Genomic DNA, 12599 nt, shown 5'->3' on the forward strand with positions numbered 1-12599 from the left:
AGCAATATTCCCAAACTGCACAATATAATATGAGAAAGTTATATAGCTAGAAGTACCTCAATAAAGCGCTGAGACAATATACCTGGCCTATCTTCTTAAGAAGAACTCATACAAGATTCGCCTAGGATTCGCTAGAATGATCTTGGATTCAGAGAAGAATTGTGTTAGGGCTAAGGCTAGAAATACCCGTATGGGAAAGCCAAGGCTGCCAGACTCTCCGGTCTTTGAGACACGAATCGTTTAGGTAACTGGTCATCTTTTCCATTTGGCAAGCAAACCATAATTTACTACTGATACTAGAAAGGGGTGGCATTTCTCTCTGTTTCCAGAGGGCTGCTAAATCACATATTGTTTACATATATTTACTGAGTAGATCAATCCTTGATACATCCTTACATCCTTGATACATCCCCCAATTTTTTTCATACATGTTCTTACCGCTTGCTGCATGCCCTGAAATAACACTGCATAGTCTCCCTTCAGTTTCATCAGATCTTCATGTGTTCCTTGCTCTGCAATGTACCCTTCTCTCATGAACAAAACGCCATCGCACTCCATGAGGTACTGGAAGAGACACCATAATTGCATTATTCTGAATCCCCAACAAATACAACTAACTATGTCTGACAAAATACATCTTTGCATTGGTTTTCCTTTTGTCAACTGGATAACAATTTGAATTAAAAAAAACAGGAACGTAATCAAAATGATGATCCTATTTACTCCAGTGGAAAAACAGAAAAAAAACAAATGTCAGGTACATTCAAACAAAGCAGGAAGGCCTTGCACACATTGCATGTCTTCAAAAGATAATGGGTTGAAAAGCAAAGCACCATACTTCAGTTAAAATTATTATTAGAAAAATGAAATATATCTTGATTCTTGATATGAATTATGTGTAAAATAAACATTAACCTGCAAGTTAAACAAAAACCATTTAGCCGTTTTGACTTTATTGCTATGTGTGGATTTAGAGCCTGGAAGGCAGCCAGTGAAAAATTAGAGGAGGGAGAGCAATTTGAGACAAAAAAAAAAAATAGGAAAAATAAAGGTATTATTTGTGAATGGGAAGGAACACGTGCTCAACCCATAATCATTGGATTTAGCATAACAAGAAATTGGATCTCCAATATTATATACTAAGTAGATTTCAGAAAGGATTGGTACTGAAGGGCAATCTGCAAAATATCTAAACTCAGTGCTGAGGTTAAGTCCGAAAACTGTTCTCTTTCTATAAATTCAAAATGTTAAAAAGCACTACATGCAGAGATCAAAGTGTGTGAGTACTAGGTGGTAACAAGTACCACTGCTTTAAAAAAATAAAAAATAAAATGTAAAGTTTAGATTTTTTTTTGTGTCAGAGTAACTTGCAATACAGATATTTTGTACAGTCGGTATTGTACTGTATAGGGGAGGATACAGAAATCAAAGTGAAATGATAAGGATGGTGTGGGGTGTGGGGTAGGTAGACATGGGGTACATCACATCACTTGATATATTGCCTATTGGTACATCATATTAGGAATTCTAATATCTATAATAGGTATCATTGTTACAATACAGTTCTGGTGTTCCGTCGTTATGTAAACATTATTATGCAGCTATTTTAGTACGTCATAATGGTATAAAATTATCTGTGTTTTTACCCTCTATAGAATATATTACAAAATTCAGACTTCAAGGTTCCCATGACAATGGATCTAACCAATGGTCTACCATTCTATTCAAGCACGGCTCCCATACATTTCTAAACTTATGCATGGTGCTGATCAGATATGTGGTAATCTTTTCATAGTGCATGGTTAGCTATATCCTGTTTGTTATTTTAGCCATGCTCGGGGTTGGACCCTTCCAGGAGGCTACTGTGGCGCATCTGATGGCTGCCATTATGTGAGAGCTAAGCTTCTGCTCATGGTAAGTCAAATTCTGGGGTGGTTTGTCTAGCAGGGCCGACAAAGGATCGATCCGCACCGCCGTGCCTAGAACTCTGTTTATGAGGACTGAGGTTTCTGTCCACACTTTTGCTATCAGTGGGCTTCCAACCAAGTATGTATCCTTGAGCCTCTTTGACCCTCTATGGACGCTGTTGTTCTATATTTCCACATAAAATTTGTGAAATTCTGATAAAATGGTTTCTGGATTGTGTGTAAGCTCAATACAAACAAACAAAGTCTGCCGCTCTACCTATTTCACTAATATGGAAAGTAATAGTACAACTGGCGATGCCCAAGGGAATATACAGACTATATACAACACAATATGGAACCCCACAGGGGGTCACAGAAAGAGTTCCCTCAAGTATATGACTCTGGGTTTATTGCACCCAAGCATATATTCTATTACCCACTGTATGACTGCAATCAAAGAGGGACCTCTTTTTGTGACCCCCTGTGGGCTTCCATATTGTGTTGTATATTGTGTGTGAGCTCACCTGTTTTAAATGTAATGGCCCTTAAGTAGCACTTAATTTCTAGGCCAGCCATTCCTTTCTGATAATAGAGTTAGCCAGTCCAGTTTAGGGCTTTGTCTGCCTGTCCGGTCAGTACTGTAGGACTCCAAGTTCTTTTCTAATGTTCTCTTTTATTTTTTTTTGCCTAACTCTGGCTCATATTTTTGTTTATTACAATTCTCTAGGCCTGACAGTTTGTTTGTTAATGTTTCCATTCTTTTTAGGCATGCTTTTTTACTTTTTGATGCTATTTTTATTAGTGTTCCTCTTATAACCGCTTGGTGCACCGTCCAAAGAATAGTTGACGTTGTTTCTTTGTTAGTGTTTATTGCAAAGTAGGTGTCAAGTGTTTGATGTATCTCCTCTATAATCTCTGGGAAAACCAGCGAAGTGTTGTTAATCCTCCAGGAATGAAGTGCTGTGGGCATGCTCCATGATTCTATGGTGATTTCTACTTGTGAGTGGTCTGACCAGGTGATCGGATACATTTTTGCACTACGAATTTGCGAGAATGTATTGGAATCTATACATATGTAATCTACAGTATTCGAGTACAGTAGGTTTTGTACAGGTTGGAGAAAAAAAGTGTCATCTCTGATTTGGATGTATTATTTGCCAGATGTCAAGCAGTAAGAATGGTTTCAAGTGTTTAATTAGAACATTATTTTTTATTTATTTTTAATCTGGCTGCGATTCTCTTTGTGAATGGATCTGGATCTAACTATTGAACTGTGTAAGGCCATGCCTATAGTGCAGTTGATGGCGACGGGGACACGACCGGTCACCCTCCGCAACTGGCGAAAGTTATATGTCGTCGTAGCGGCTTTCCGGCCATTTGATTGGTTCAAGGGCCGTCACGAGGCGACAACCCTTGAAAAATCAAATGTTGTCGGCTACCAGTTTTTCGCGATGGCGCCGTCGCTCCGTCGCATTGTTGCCGTCGCGCTTACTATAAGCGCACGCGGTGGCAGCAATGCATTTGTTTTCGGGCGACGTCGCGTCGTCGGCATTATAAGCGCGGCTTAAAGCAATGTTCATGCCACCATTAATTTTCCTTTCTTTATTTTCCCCAGATTCTCAAAGAATTCAAAGAAAAGTTTTGAGAATCCATTGGGGGCATAGATATTGGCTAGTGTGATTGGCATGTTGTATTTGGTTCCTAATACAATTAAATATCTACCATCTTTATTGCTTCTCTTTTTTTTCTTGGACAAATGGTGTTTTATTGATAAAAGCTATCGCTACCCCATTTTTATTCCGTTTGTGAAGATGAGGTGTATGTTTGTGAGATGTGTTTATCTAAGTAGATTGGTTTTGACTTAACGCTAAAATGTGTCTCTTGTAGAAATAGTGAGGGAGAATCTCATCTTAATCATTTTGGGTGTATCATTATTGGATAGGGAAAAATGGCCACGCCCATGCAATAAGTCGCACAGATTCAACTTCATTTCCTGATTCTCTCATGCTTTGTCCTCTCACCAGTGTAATGCTTTGTGGCCATTTTGAAATAGCTAGTTAGGGTGCTCCAAATCCTCCCCATTACTATATATATATATATATATATATATATATATATATATATATATATATATATAAATATATATATATATATATATATATATATATATATATACATACAGTGGTTGACAAATCACCAAAAAATCTACTCGCCACACAAAAAAATCTACTCGCCACCTAGTACCAAACGTGTGCTGCTTGGGCCAATATTTACTCGCCCGGGGGTTAAATCCACTTGCCCGGGGCGAGCAAATGTATAGGTTTGTCGAACACTGTATATATATATATTTATTTTTTAAATTAAGTTCTTAGTTAGGGCCCCAATGTTAGCCAATTATGCAGACGGCTGAGTGTGTTGTATTCTTATAAGCTGATCCCTCTCTGTAATATTTGGGCGCTCCGTGTCCCCCTGTTTTTCAGCCCATCTACTTTGATCAGCGTTTAGGTGACCCAGTCTGTCCCAGCCAATCGCCATTTTAGTAGGTATCGGGAGTGCACTGAGTCATCTACAGTATATACTTATATTGTCAGGTATCAAGAAAAAAAACATAACTAATCTGACAGAGCTGCAGCTATTAATACAACTGATATGCTTATTGAGGTTCTCTCATTCCTACCTTAGCTGTTTATACCTTCTATATCTTGATGTTGGCTGGGCCCTGTTTCCCCTTTTTAATCTTTATCGTGATATACGGTGGTGAATTAGGGGGAAACATTGACGGGTTATAGCATTTGCCGCAGCTCATTGTTGCGTTAAGAAAGCTAATACATGTCCTTTAGGCCAGCTATACTTTTTTCCAAGAGTCTCTAAGGGGAGAACCTCATTCCAACTTTTTAAACTATAACATTGGACATTAAGGGAATATAAGAATAAACATTCCAAACAGTGTGCCGCCTTGTTGTTAGTGTTTTCTCTTGTATGATATTTAGCCTTTAAGTATGGTGTTCTGTGGTCCTAGAAACATGTCGTGGTTCTGTCCGCCTGGCGCCGTTTTTTAAAGCGGTTGGCTGGCGTGTTCTGTGTCTTTTTTGGCAAGTATTTTTCTGTCATGGATGGGAATTCCTCATCTTAACTTTCCGTGCAAAAGGAAGGGAGAGAAAATGAAGGAAACATGGTTTATGTCCCTGGAGTGAAGCTGTGTTTGCTTTAGTTGCCTGGCTCTCTTGTTCTTCTCAGATCTAGCTGGGTGGCCGGGGATGTAGAGTCAAATGCCTTACAGAACTTGATTTCAGCATGGTCTAAGTATGGTCTTCTTTCACTTTTCTTCTCTTCAGTCCGGGTGGTTTCTACCGTCGGGTCTGATAGATGATCACATTCTCTGGGCCTTCTGCCATATTATCTGTAGGGACTTCTTGGATTCTGTTTGCCTGGTCGGTGAGTTCCTCTGGGAAAATGCGGGGAAGATCAAAGTCCTTCAGCAAGGCATATCTCTCTGTCCTCGGCAATCTCAGTTACATAGTTACATAGTTACATAGTTACATAGTAGATGAGGTTGAAAAAAGACGTACGTCCATCAAGTTCAACCTATGCTAAATTTACGCAACAGATACTTTATCCTATATCTATACTTACTTATTGATCCAGAGGAAGGCAAACACAAAACCCCATTAAGGGGAAAAATTAATTCCTTCCTGACTCCAAGAATTGGCAATCGGATTAATCCCTGGATCAACATCCTTCCCATGTATACTTATTTGGTATATCCCTGCATACCTTTCCCATCTAAAAAGATGTCCAACCTTTTTTTTGAACAAATCTATTGTATCTGCCATCACAGTCTCCATGGGTAATGAATTTCACATTTTAACTGCCCTTACTGTAAAGAACCCTTTCCTTTGTTGCTGGTGAAATTTCCTTTCCTCCAACCTTAAGGGATGGCCCCGAGTCCTTTGTACTGCCCGTGGGATGAATAGTTCTTTTGAAAGCTCCTTGTATTGTCCCTGAATATATTTGTATATAGTTATCATATCCCCTCTTAGACGCCTCTTTTCTAATTTAAATAAATCTAATTTAGCTAGCCTCTCCTCATAAGTTAGAATGTCCATCCGCTTTATTAATTTGGTGGCTCTTCTCTGTACTCTCTCTAGTTCCATAATGTCTTTTCTTAGGATTGGTGCCCAAAATTGTACTCCATATTCAAGGTGTGGTCTTACTAATGCTTTGTAAAGGGGCATAATTATGTTTACTTCCCTTCCATCCATTGCCCGTTTGATGCAAGATAAGATCTTGTTTGCCTTTGCAGCTACTGCATGACATTGGGCACTATTGCTAAGCCTGATGTCTACAAGCACTCCTAAATCCTTCTCCATCAAGGATTCCCCCAATATATCTCCATTTAATTTGTAAGTCGCCTTTTTATTCTTGCATCCCAAATGCATAACCATACATTTATCTGTATTAAACCTCATTTGCCATTTACCTGCCCACATTTTCAGTCTCTCCAAGTCCTTCTGAAGAGAAATTACATCCTGCTCTGATTCTATTACCTTACACAATTTAGTATCATCAGCAAAGATGGAGACTTTGCTCTCGATCCCAACCTCAAGGTCATTAATAAACAAGTTAAAAAGCAGAGGTCCCAGTACCGATCCTTGAGGTACTCCACTCATGACTTTAGCCCAACCTGAAAAAGTTCGATTTATGACAACCCTCTGTTGTCTGTCCTTTAACCAGTTTTCAATCCAGGTGCATATATTATTACTGAGTCCAATTTTCTTTATTTTGTACACCAACCTCTTGTGTGAAACCGTATCAAAAGCCTTTGCAAAATCTAAGTAGACCACATCAACTGCATTACCCTGGTCTAAATTCCTACTTACCTCCTCCATGAAACAAATAAGGTTAGTTTGGCAAGATCTATCCTTCATAAATCCATGCGGACTATTACTAATAATTTTGTTTTCCATTAGGTATTCCTGAATATTATCCCGTATTAAACCTTCAAGTAGTTTTGAAGTCAGGCTTACAGGTCTGTAATTCCCCGGGTGTGATCTAGCTCCCTTTTTAAATATAGGCACCACATCTGCTTGACGCCAATCTTGTGGTACTGAGCCTGTGCAAATGGAGTCCTTGAATATTAAATATAATGGGTTTGCTATTACTGAGCTTAACTCCTTGAGAACTCTTGGATGTATGCCATCGGGGCCAGGTGCCTTATTTACTTTAATTTTTTCAAGTCGCTTATGAACTTCTTCCTCAGTTAACCAATTGTTCATTAATATGGAGGTTCTTCCCTGGTAAACACAGAGGCTAAGAATTTGTTTAATACCTCTCAGTTGGATTTGTTTAACCACGCTCAGCCTGAAGGGGAAACCTCCTTTATATTTTATTCTTTTTTTTCTATTAGTTTTTCTGTACTTCTAATTTCTCGTCGGTTGGCGAATGTGATGGGAGAAAGATCTGGATAGATTTGCAGGGTGGTTCATTCGAACTCTAGTTTATTTGTTTCCCTTGCAGCCCGCAATATGTCCTCCTTGATTCTGAAATAATGGAATTTGAGCACTACGTCTCTTAGTTATTCACCTTCTTTGGGCTTTTGCTGAAGTGCTCCGTGAGCTCTGTCCAGATGGAACATCTGGGTCTGCATCAGGCAGGAGTTGCTCAAACAGAGGATGCAGGTAGGATTTTATATTGTCAACTTATTCCGGTATGCCTTTAATTTAGAGCATTGCTCTTGCGTGACCTGTTGTATGGGTCTTCATCCTTCTCTTGTAGCTCTTTGATCAGTTGTTTGGATTCCTGCGAGCTTTGCACTAGCATGGCCACTTTACTTATAAGATAATCTGTCTTACTTTCGATAGTGCCCGTTCGGTGTCCTAATGATTTAACTTTCCTGTCAATTTTTTGAATCCCGATTGAAGTCCTGTCTGGAACAATGCTTTGATATTCTCATATAAATCTTTTATTTCAGCTGCGCTTAATGGACATCTGCTCCCTGCTGGTTGTTTAGCCTGCATTGTCTCTGCGTCTTCTTCCCGTGGCATTTCTCCCAGGTCCATCATTTGAACTGCTCTCTCGCTTCTCCTGAAAGTTTGTAACTTCTGTTTTTTTAGCCACCATTATTTTCTATCATTTTTTTTTGTAACTTAAATGTTATTTTTAATATGCATCGACACAATGTAATATCTATACAATACATGACATTTGCCGACATCCAATGAATTATGTCCAGAACGCAATTAACACATGTAACTAGATTAAAGGGAAAACAAAAAGAACTTGAAGGTGTGTGTGGGGGGGAGGGTACAGGTGCTTCCACTACTGGTACAATTTGACGCTAATCTTAAACACTTCCACTCTTGTGAGCATTTGTTTGTTACTCTAAACCTTTTTGGGTCCTCCCAGATTCTGCATTAGTATATATTAAATTGGTGTACCCACCCATCAGCTCCGGTTAGTCACTGAACGAGAACGCACCTGGCCTGTCATTGCATAATTGTGGTCATACTCACCCATTGTATGTCTGATTGGGCTAGCCATGGCTGTCATACTTTTTGGAATTTAGTACCTGTATCATTTACCAGGCTTGTGAGCTTCTCCATCCGACATACAAACCAGGTTTTGTTTCTAATGTTTGCGATTACTGGAGAATCCTTTTGTTTCCACAATGCTGCAATCTCGCACCTCGTTGCTGGTGCTATATGCACAATAAGCTTGTTTTCTTCTCTGGATAGCTGCTGGGATGGCCTGCTTAGCAGGAAACGCAGTGAGATACCATCTCATCATTACTTTATATGCGTTCTCCTTCAGGGATGTACAGATTGAACTTTTTTGCTGAGGCCACAAATATCTCATCCCAATCTGCTGTTTCCAGGGTTTCCCCTAGGTCCGCCTCCCATTGGGAAGTGAATTGTAAGGGTTGTGAGTACTTCCGTCCAGAACAGATTATTTCCTTATACAATTGGGAAGTTAGTCCACAAGTGTCTGTTTTCAATAGACAGAGCTGCTCAAAGTTTGTTAATGGGGAAAAGGGTGATACTTTCATATAAAATGCTCTTAATTGGAGGTACCTAAAGAATTCAGAGTGGGGGATTTCTTTTTTCTGCCTTAATTTGTTCAAATGTTTTAATATTTTTTCGTGCCTCCAAATCATTACGCCTAAGAATTCCATTATGTTTCCAGATTGCTAAATCTCTATTATTCAGGCCGTGAGCAAAGGTCGTGTTATCGAATATTGGGGTCATCAGCGTGTTCTTAGAGGTTAGTCCGCATCTAAATTTAGTAGCTTCCCATACCTTCAATGAGTTGGACTTTTTTTAAGTGTTTCTGCTTTATTATTTCTCTTGTGTTCCCCCGACAATGCTGTCAATCTTGCATGTAAATCCGATATTTTTTTGGTTTTCTCTCTTTTTCTCCCAGCTGTGATGCTAATGAGGGAACCTCTAAGAGTTGCCTTATGTGCTTCCCAGGGTATTATGTGAGAGCTTAAACTTCCTTCATTAGTTGTGAAAAAGCGCTTGATCTCCTTATCTACTTTTTGTAGTTCCTCAGGTATTTTTAGACGGCATTAATTTAACTTCCAGTTTGCTCCTGGTCTGTGTAGGAGGAGAACTGCGCACTTCAGTTGAATCTGTGCGTGGTCAGACCATGAAATGTCATGAATGTGGGTCGCTGTGACCATTGGGACCATTCTGTTTGAAATAAAGAAATAATCTATTCTAATGTAGTTCATAGGCAGATTAGAAAAAAAGGTGTATTCCTTCTCGCTTGGATGTCATTCCCTCTAAACATCCGACAGCTGCGCATCCTTTAGCTCCTTAATAAGCCCTTGTGTTTCCACCTTTCGCCAATGGGAAGGACGTGATGACCTATCCATGTCCGGATCCCGTGCTAGACTAAAATCACTCGCTAGTATAGTGTGTCCCTGATTGACACTATTTAGCACTTCAAACACAGAGGTGAAAAACAATGGCTCTGACACACATTGTGCATACACAGTTGCAACTGTCAGTGACTGACCCTGTATTGTCCCCACCAATATTAGGAATCTGCACTCTTTATCTTGTCTAACTTGTTCAACCACCAAAGTGAGTCTGTTGTTGACTAGAATTGCCACACCTCTCTTTTTAGTCTGGGCTGAAAAGGTAAAACTGCCTGAAGTTTTTTATCAAAATATTTAGAGGTGCAATTTTTGCTGAAGGGAGTCTCCTGTAATTGTAATAGATCTGCATTCTTTCTCTTATATATTTTCAAAATGATCCAGAGGTGATCATAAAAGACATCCCGGTATTGCACTCAGCCTAATATAACTTAAATCACAATATAAGCCACAAAAACATGTAGCACTCGCATCAGGGAGAAAGGTAGTACATGGAATGAAAAAACAATAAACATTTATTTAAACTCTTCTATAAAAAAGTTAAAAAAGTAGAGCAGTGATCTGCATAGTAGGTAGGACTTCAATATGCTTTGCCCATATGTGGCAGGAGGTGTATAAGGTAAGTATTACCTATCTGATTAGACCTCTTGTATATTTATGTCAGGTCCCAAAATCCAATTAATTATGGGAAGGTCTAGAGTAAATACCTATACAATAGGCTGTGATGGCATATATCAGTCCAGTGATCTTAACGGTTATATTGTTAAACAGGTCCTATTGTCATGTTGATGCGCAATAACCTCTATATCAAACAATCCTTAATAGGTAGATATAGAGTGTCACAATAACCCTAAACAGTAGAGAAAATATCCCTCTAACTCAGGGTAATGTAGCCGTCAGTCCGGCTGTTCAGACGCATACACAGTCAGCTCCTATTCAGCTGATTTGAAAAAAGCCTGCAGCAGTGTAACCGCAGCACTACAAACAAAGTAACAGCAATGACTTTAAATGTGGTCAAATTGTGTCCATGCGGTGGTTTAGTATCATAACCAGAGCCGGTCATGCGTCTATCATGAATTGCGTGAGGACCATACAACCGTATATCTGTCTCTCTATGCAGAGTTCAGCATGCTCTACTTCGGGTGGTTCTCCGGTCTGGCTGACGTCATCAGTAGGAGCGTCACCAGCAAGGTTGGCTGACCGGCTCTGGTTATGATACTAAACCACCGCATGGACACAATTTGACCACATTTAAAGTCATTGCTGTTACTTTGTTTGTAGTGCTGCGGTTACACTGCTGCAGGCTTTTTTCAAATCAGCTGAATAGGAGCTGACTGTGTATGCGTCTGAACAGCCGGACTGACGGCTACATTACCCTGAGTTAGAGGGATATTTTCTCTACTGTTTAGGGTTATTGTGACACTCTATATCTACCTATTAAGGATTGTTTGATATAGAGGTTATTGCGCATCAACATGACAATAGGACCTGTTTAAAAATATAACCGTTAAGATCACTGGACTGATATATGCCATCACAGCCTATTGTATAGGTATTTACTCTAGACCTTCCCATAATTAATTGGATTTTGGGACCTGGCATAAATATACAAGAGGTCTAATCAGATAGGTAATACTTACCTTATACACCTCCTGCCACATATGGGCAAAGCATATTGAAGTCCTACCTACTATGCAGATCACTGCTCTACTTTTTTAACTTTTTTATAGAAGAGTTTAAATAAAATTTTATTGTTTTTTCATTCCATGTGCTACCTTTCTCCCTGATGCGAGTGCTACATGTTTTTGTGGCTTATATTGTGATTTAAGTTATATTAGGCTGAGTGCAATACCGGGATGTCTTTTATGATCACCTCTGGATCATTTTGAAAATATATATCCCCACTTCCCATGCACCGCCACCCTATATATTAGTGAACACTTAGGTAGAGCTGGTATGACCCCCCTTCTTCTTTCTTATAATCTGATATTGCTAAGCGCCTCTTGGTTGGGCTGTTAAAGCCTCTTACGTGAGATAAGATTGTTAATGACATTTTATTATCCATCCCGGGTCGCTCCTCCTAGACCCCAAATGTTTTCAGCAAGCCCATTGTTATTACTCGATATTGTGAGTGTGAAATTACCCTAGTAGCTTCCCCTGGAACCAGAGTGGCAGGGTGGGATGGAGAGAGGGGGAGGGGGAGGGGTTGGTGGGAGGGGGAGGGTGGGAGGTAGGGTGACCAGGCATCCCGGTTTTGCCGGGACAGTACCGTTTTTTTCTGCGCTGTCCCAGCTGCCGGTCCGTCCCTGCAATGTCCCGGTTTTTCTCCCTGGTCCCGTTTGTTTTGCGCGGTGGCGGTGCACGGTGCACGGTGGCGGCGAGGATGCGGCAGCCCGGCCGGTGAGTATTTTTTTTTGAATTTCAGGGGGTTGGGCTTCTAATATGCCGGGCTGCAGGTGATTGGCTGGAGGATGCCGGGAGCGGGGCTTTCTCCGCTTCCTCCCCCTATCCCCGCGGCACGACTGGGCAGGGAGGTGGGAGCAGGGACAGCTGTTGGCTGTTTGGCGCTTTCCCCCCCTCTGCCTCCGTTCCCTGTGATGGCTGCTGCTGCCCGAGGTAGGTGGGTAGGGTTGGCGGGAGCGCGGATGGCTGGAGGCGTGCGCACTTTCCCTCCCTCGCGCACTTTCCCTCCCTCGCGCGCACATGGGGACAGTGCGCGGTTGTTGTTGGGGAACTCCCTGCTTCTGCCCAGGCGCGCGGCCTTATCCCCGATAGTTGGGAGAGAGCGGAGCCAAGTCTGGCGGGCGGGTTCT

The 12599-nt window shown here is 40.7% G+C and overlaps 1 protein-coding gene across 1 annotated transcript in view; it reads right to left on the reverse strand.

Moving 5' to 3' along the window:
• LOC142489537 (ATP-binding cassette sub-family C member 5-like) overlaps positions 1-12599 on the reverse strand; it is a 201817-nt gene that overhangs the window by 89785 nt on the left and 99433 nt on the right. Inside the window, 1 exon segment of the mRNA XM_075590487.1 lies at positions 439-564. Coding sequence (XP_075446602.1) covers positions 439-564 — 126 coding nt within the window.

The sequence above is a fragment of the Ascaphus truei genome, chromosome 3 (assembly GCF_040206685.1).
Source record: "Ascaphus truei isolate aAscTru1 chromosome 3, aAscTru1.hap1, whole genome shotgun sequence".
Taxonomy (NCBI): Eukaryota; Metazoa; Chordata; class Amphibia; order Anura; family Ascaphidae; genus Ascaphus; species Ascaphus truei.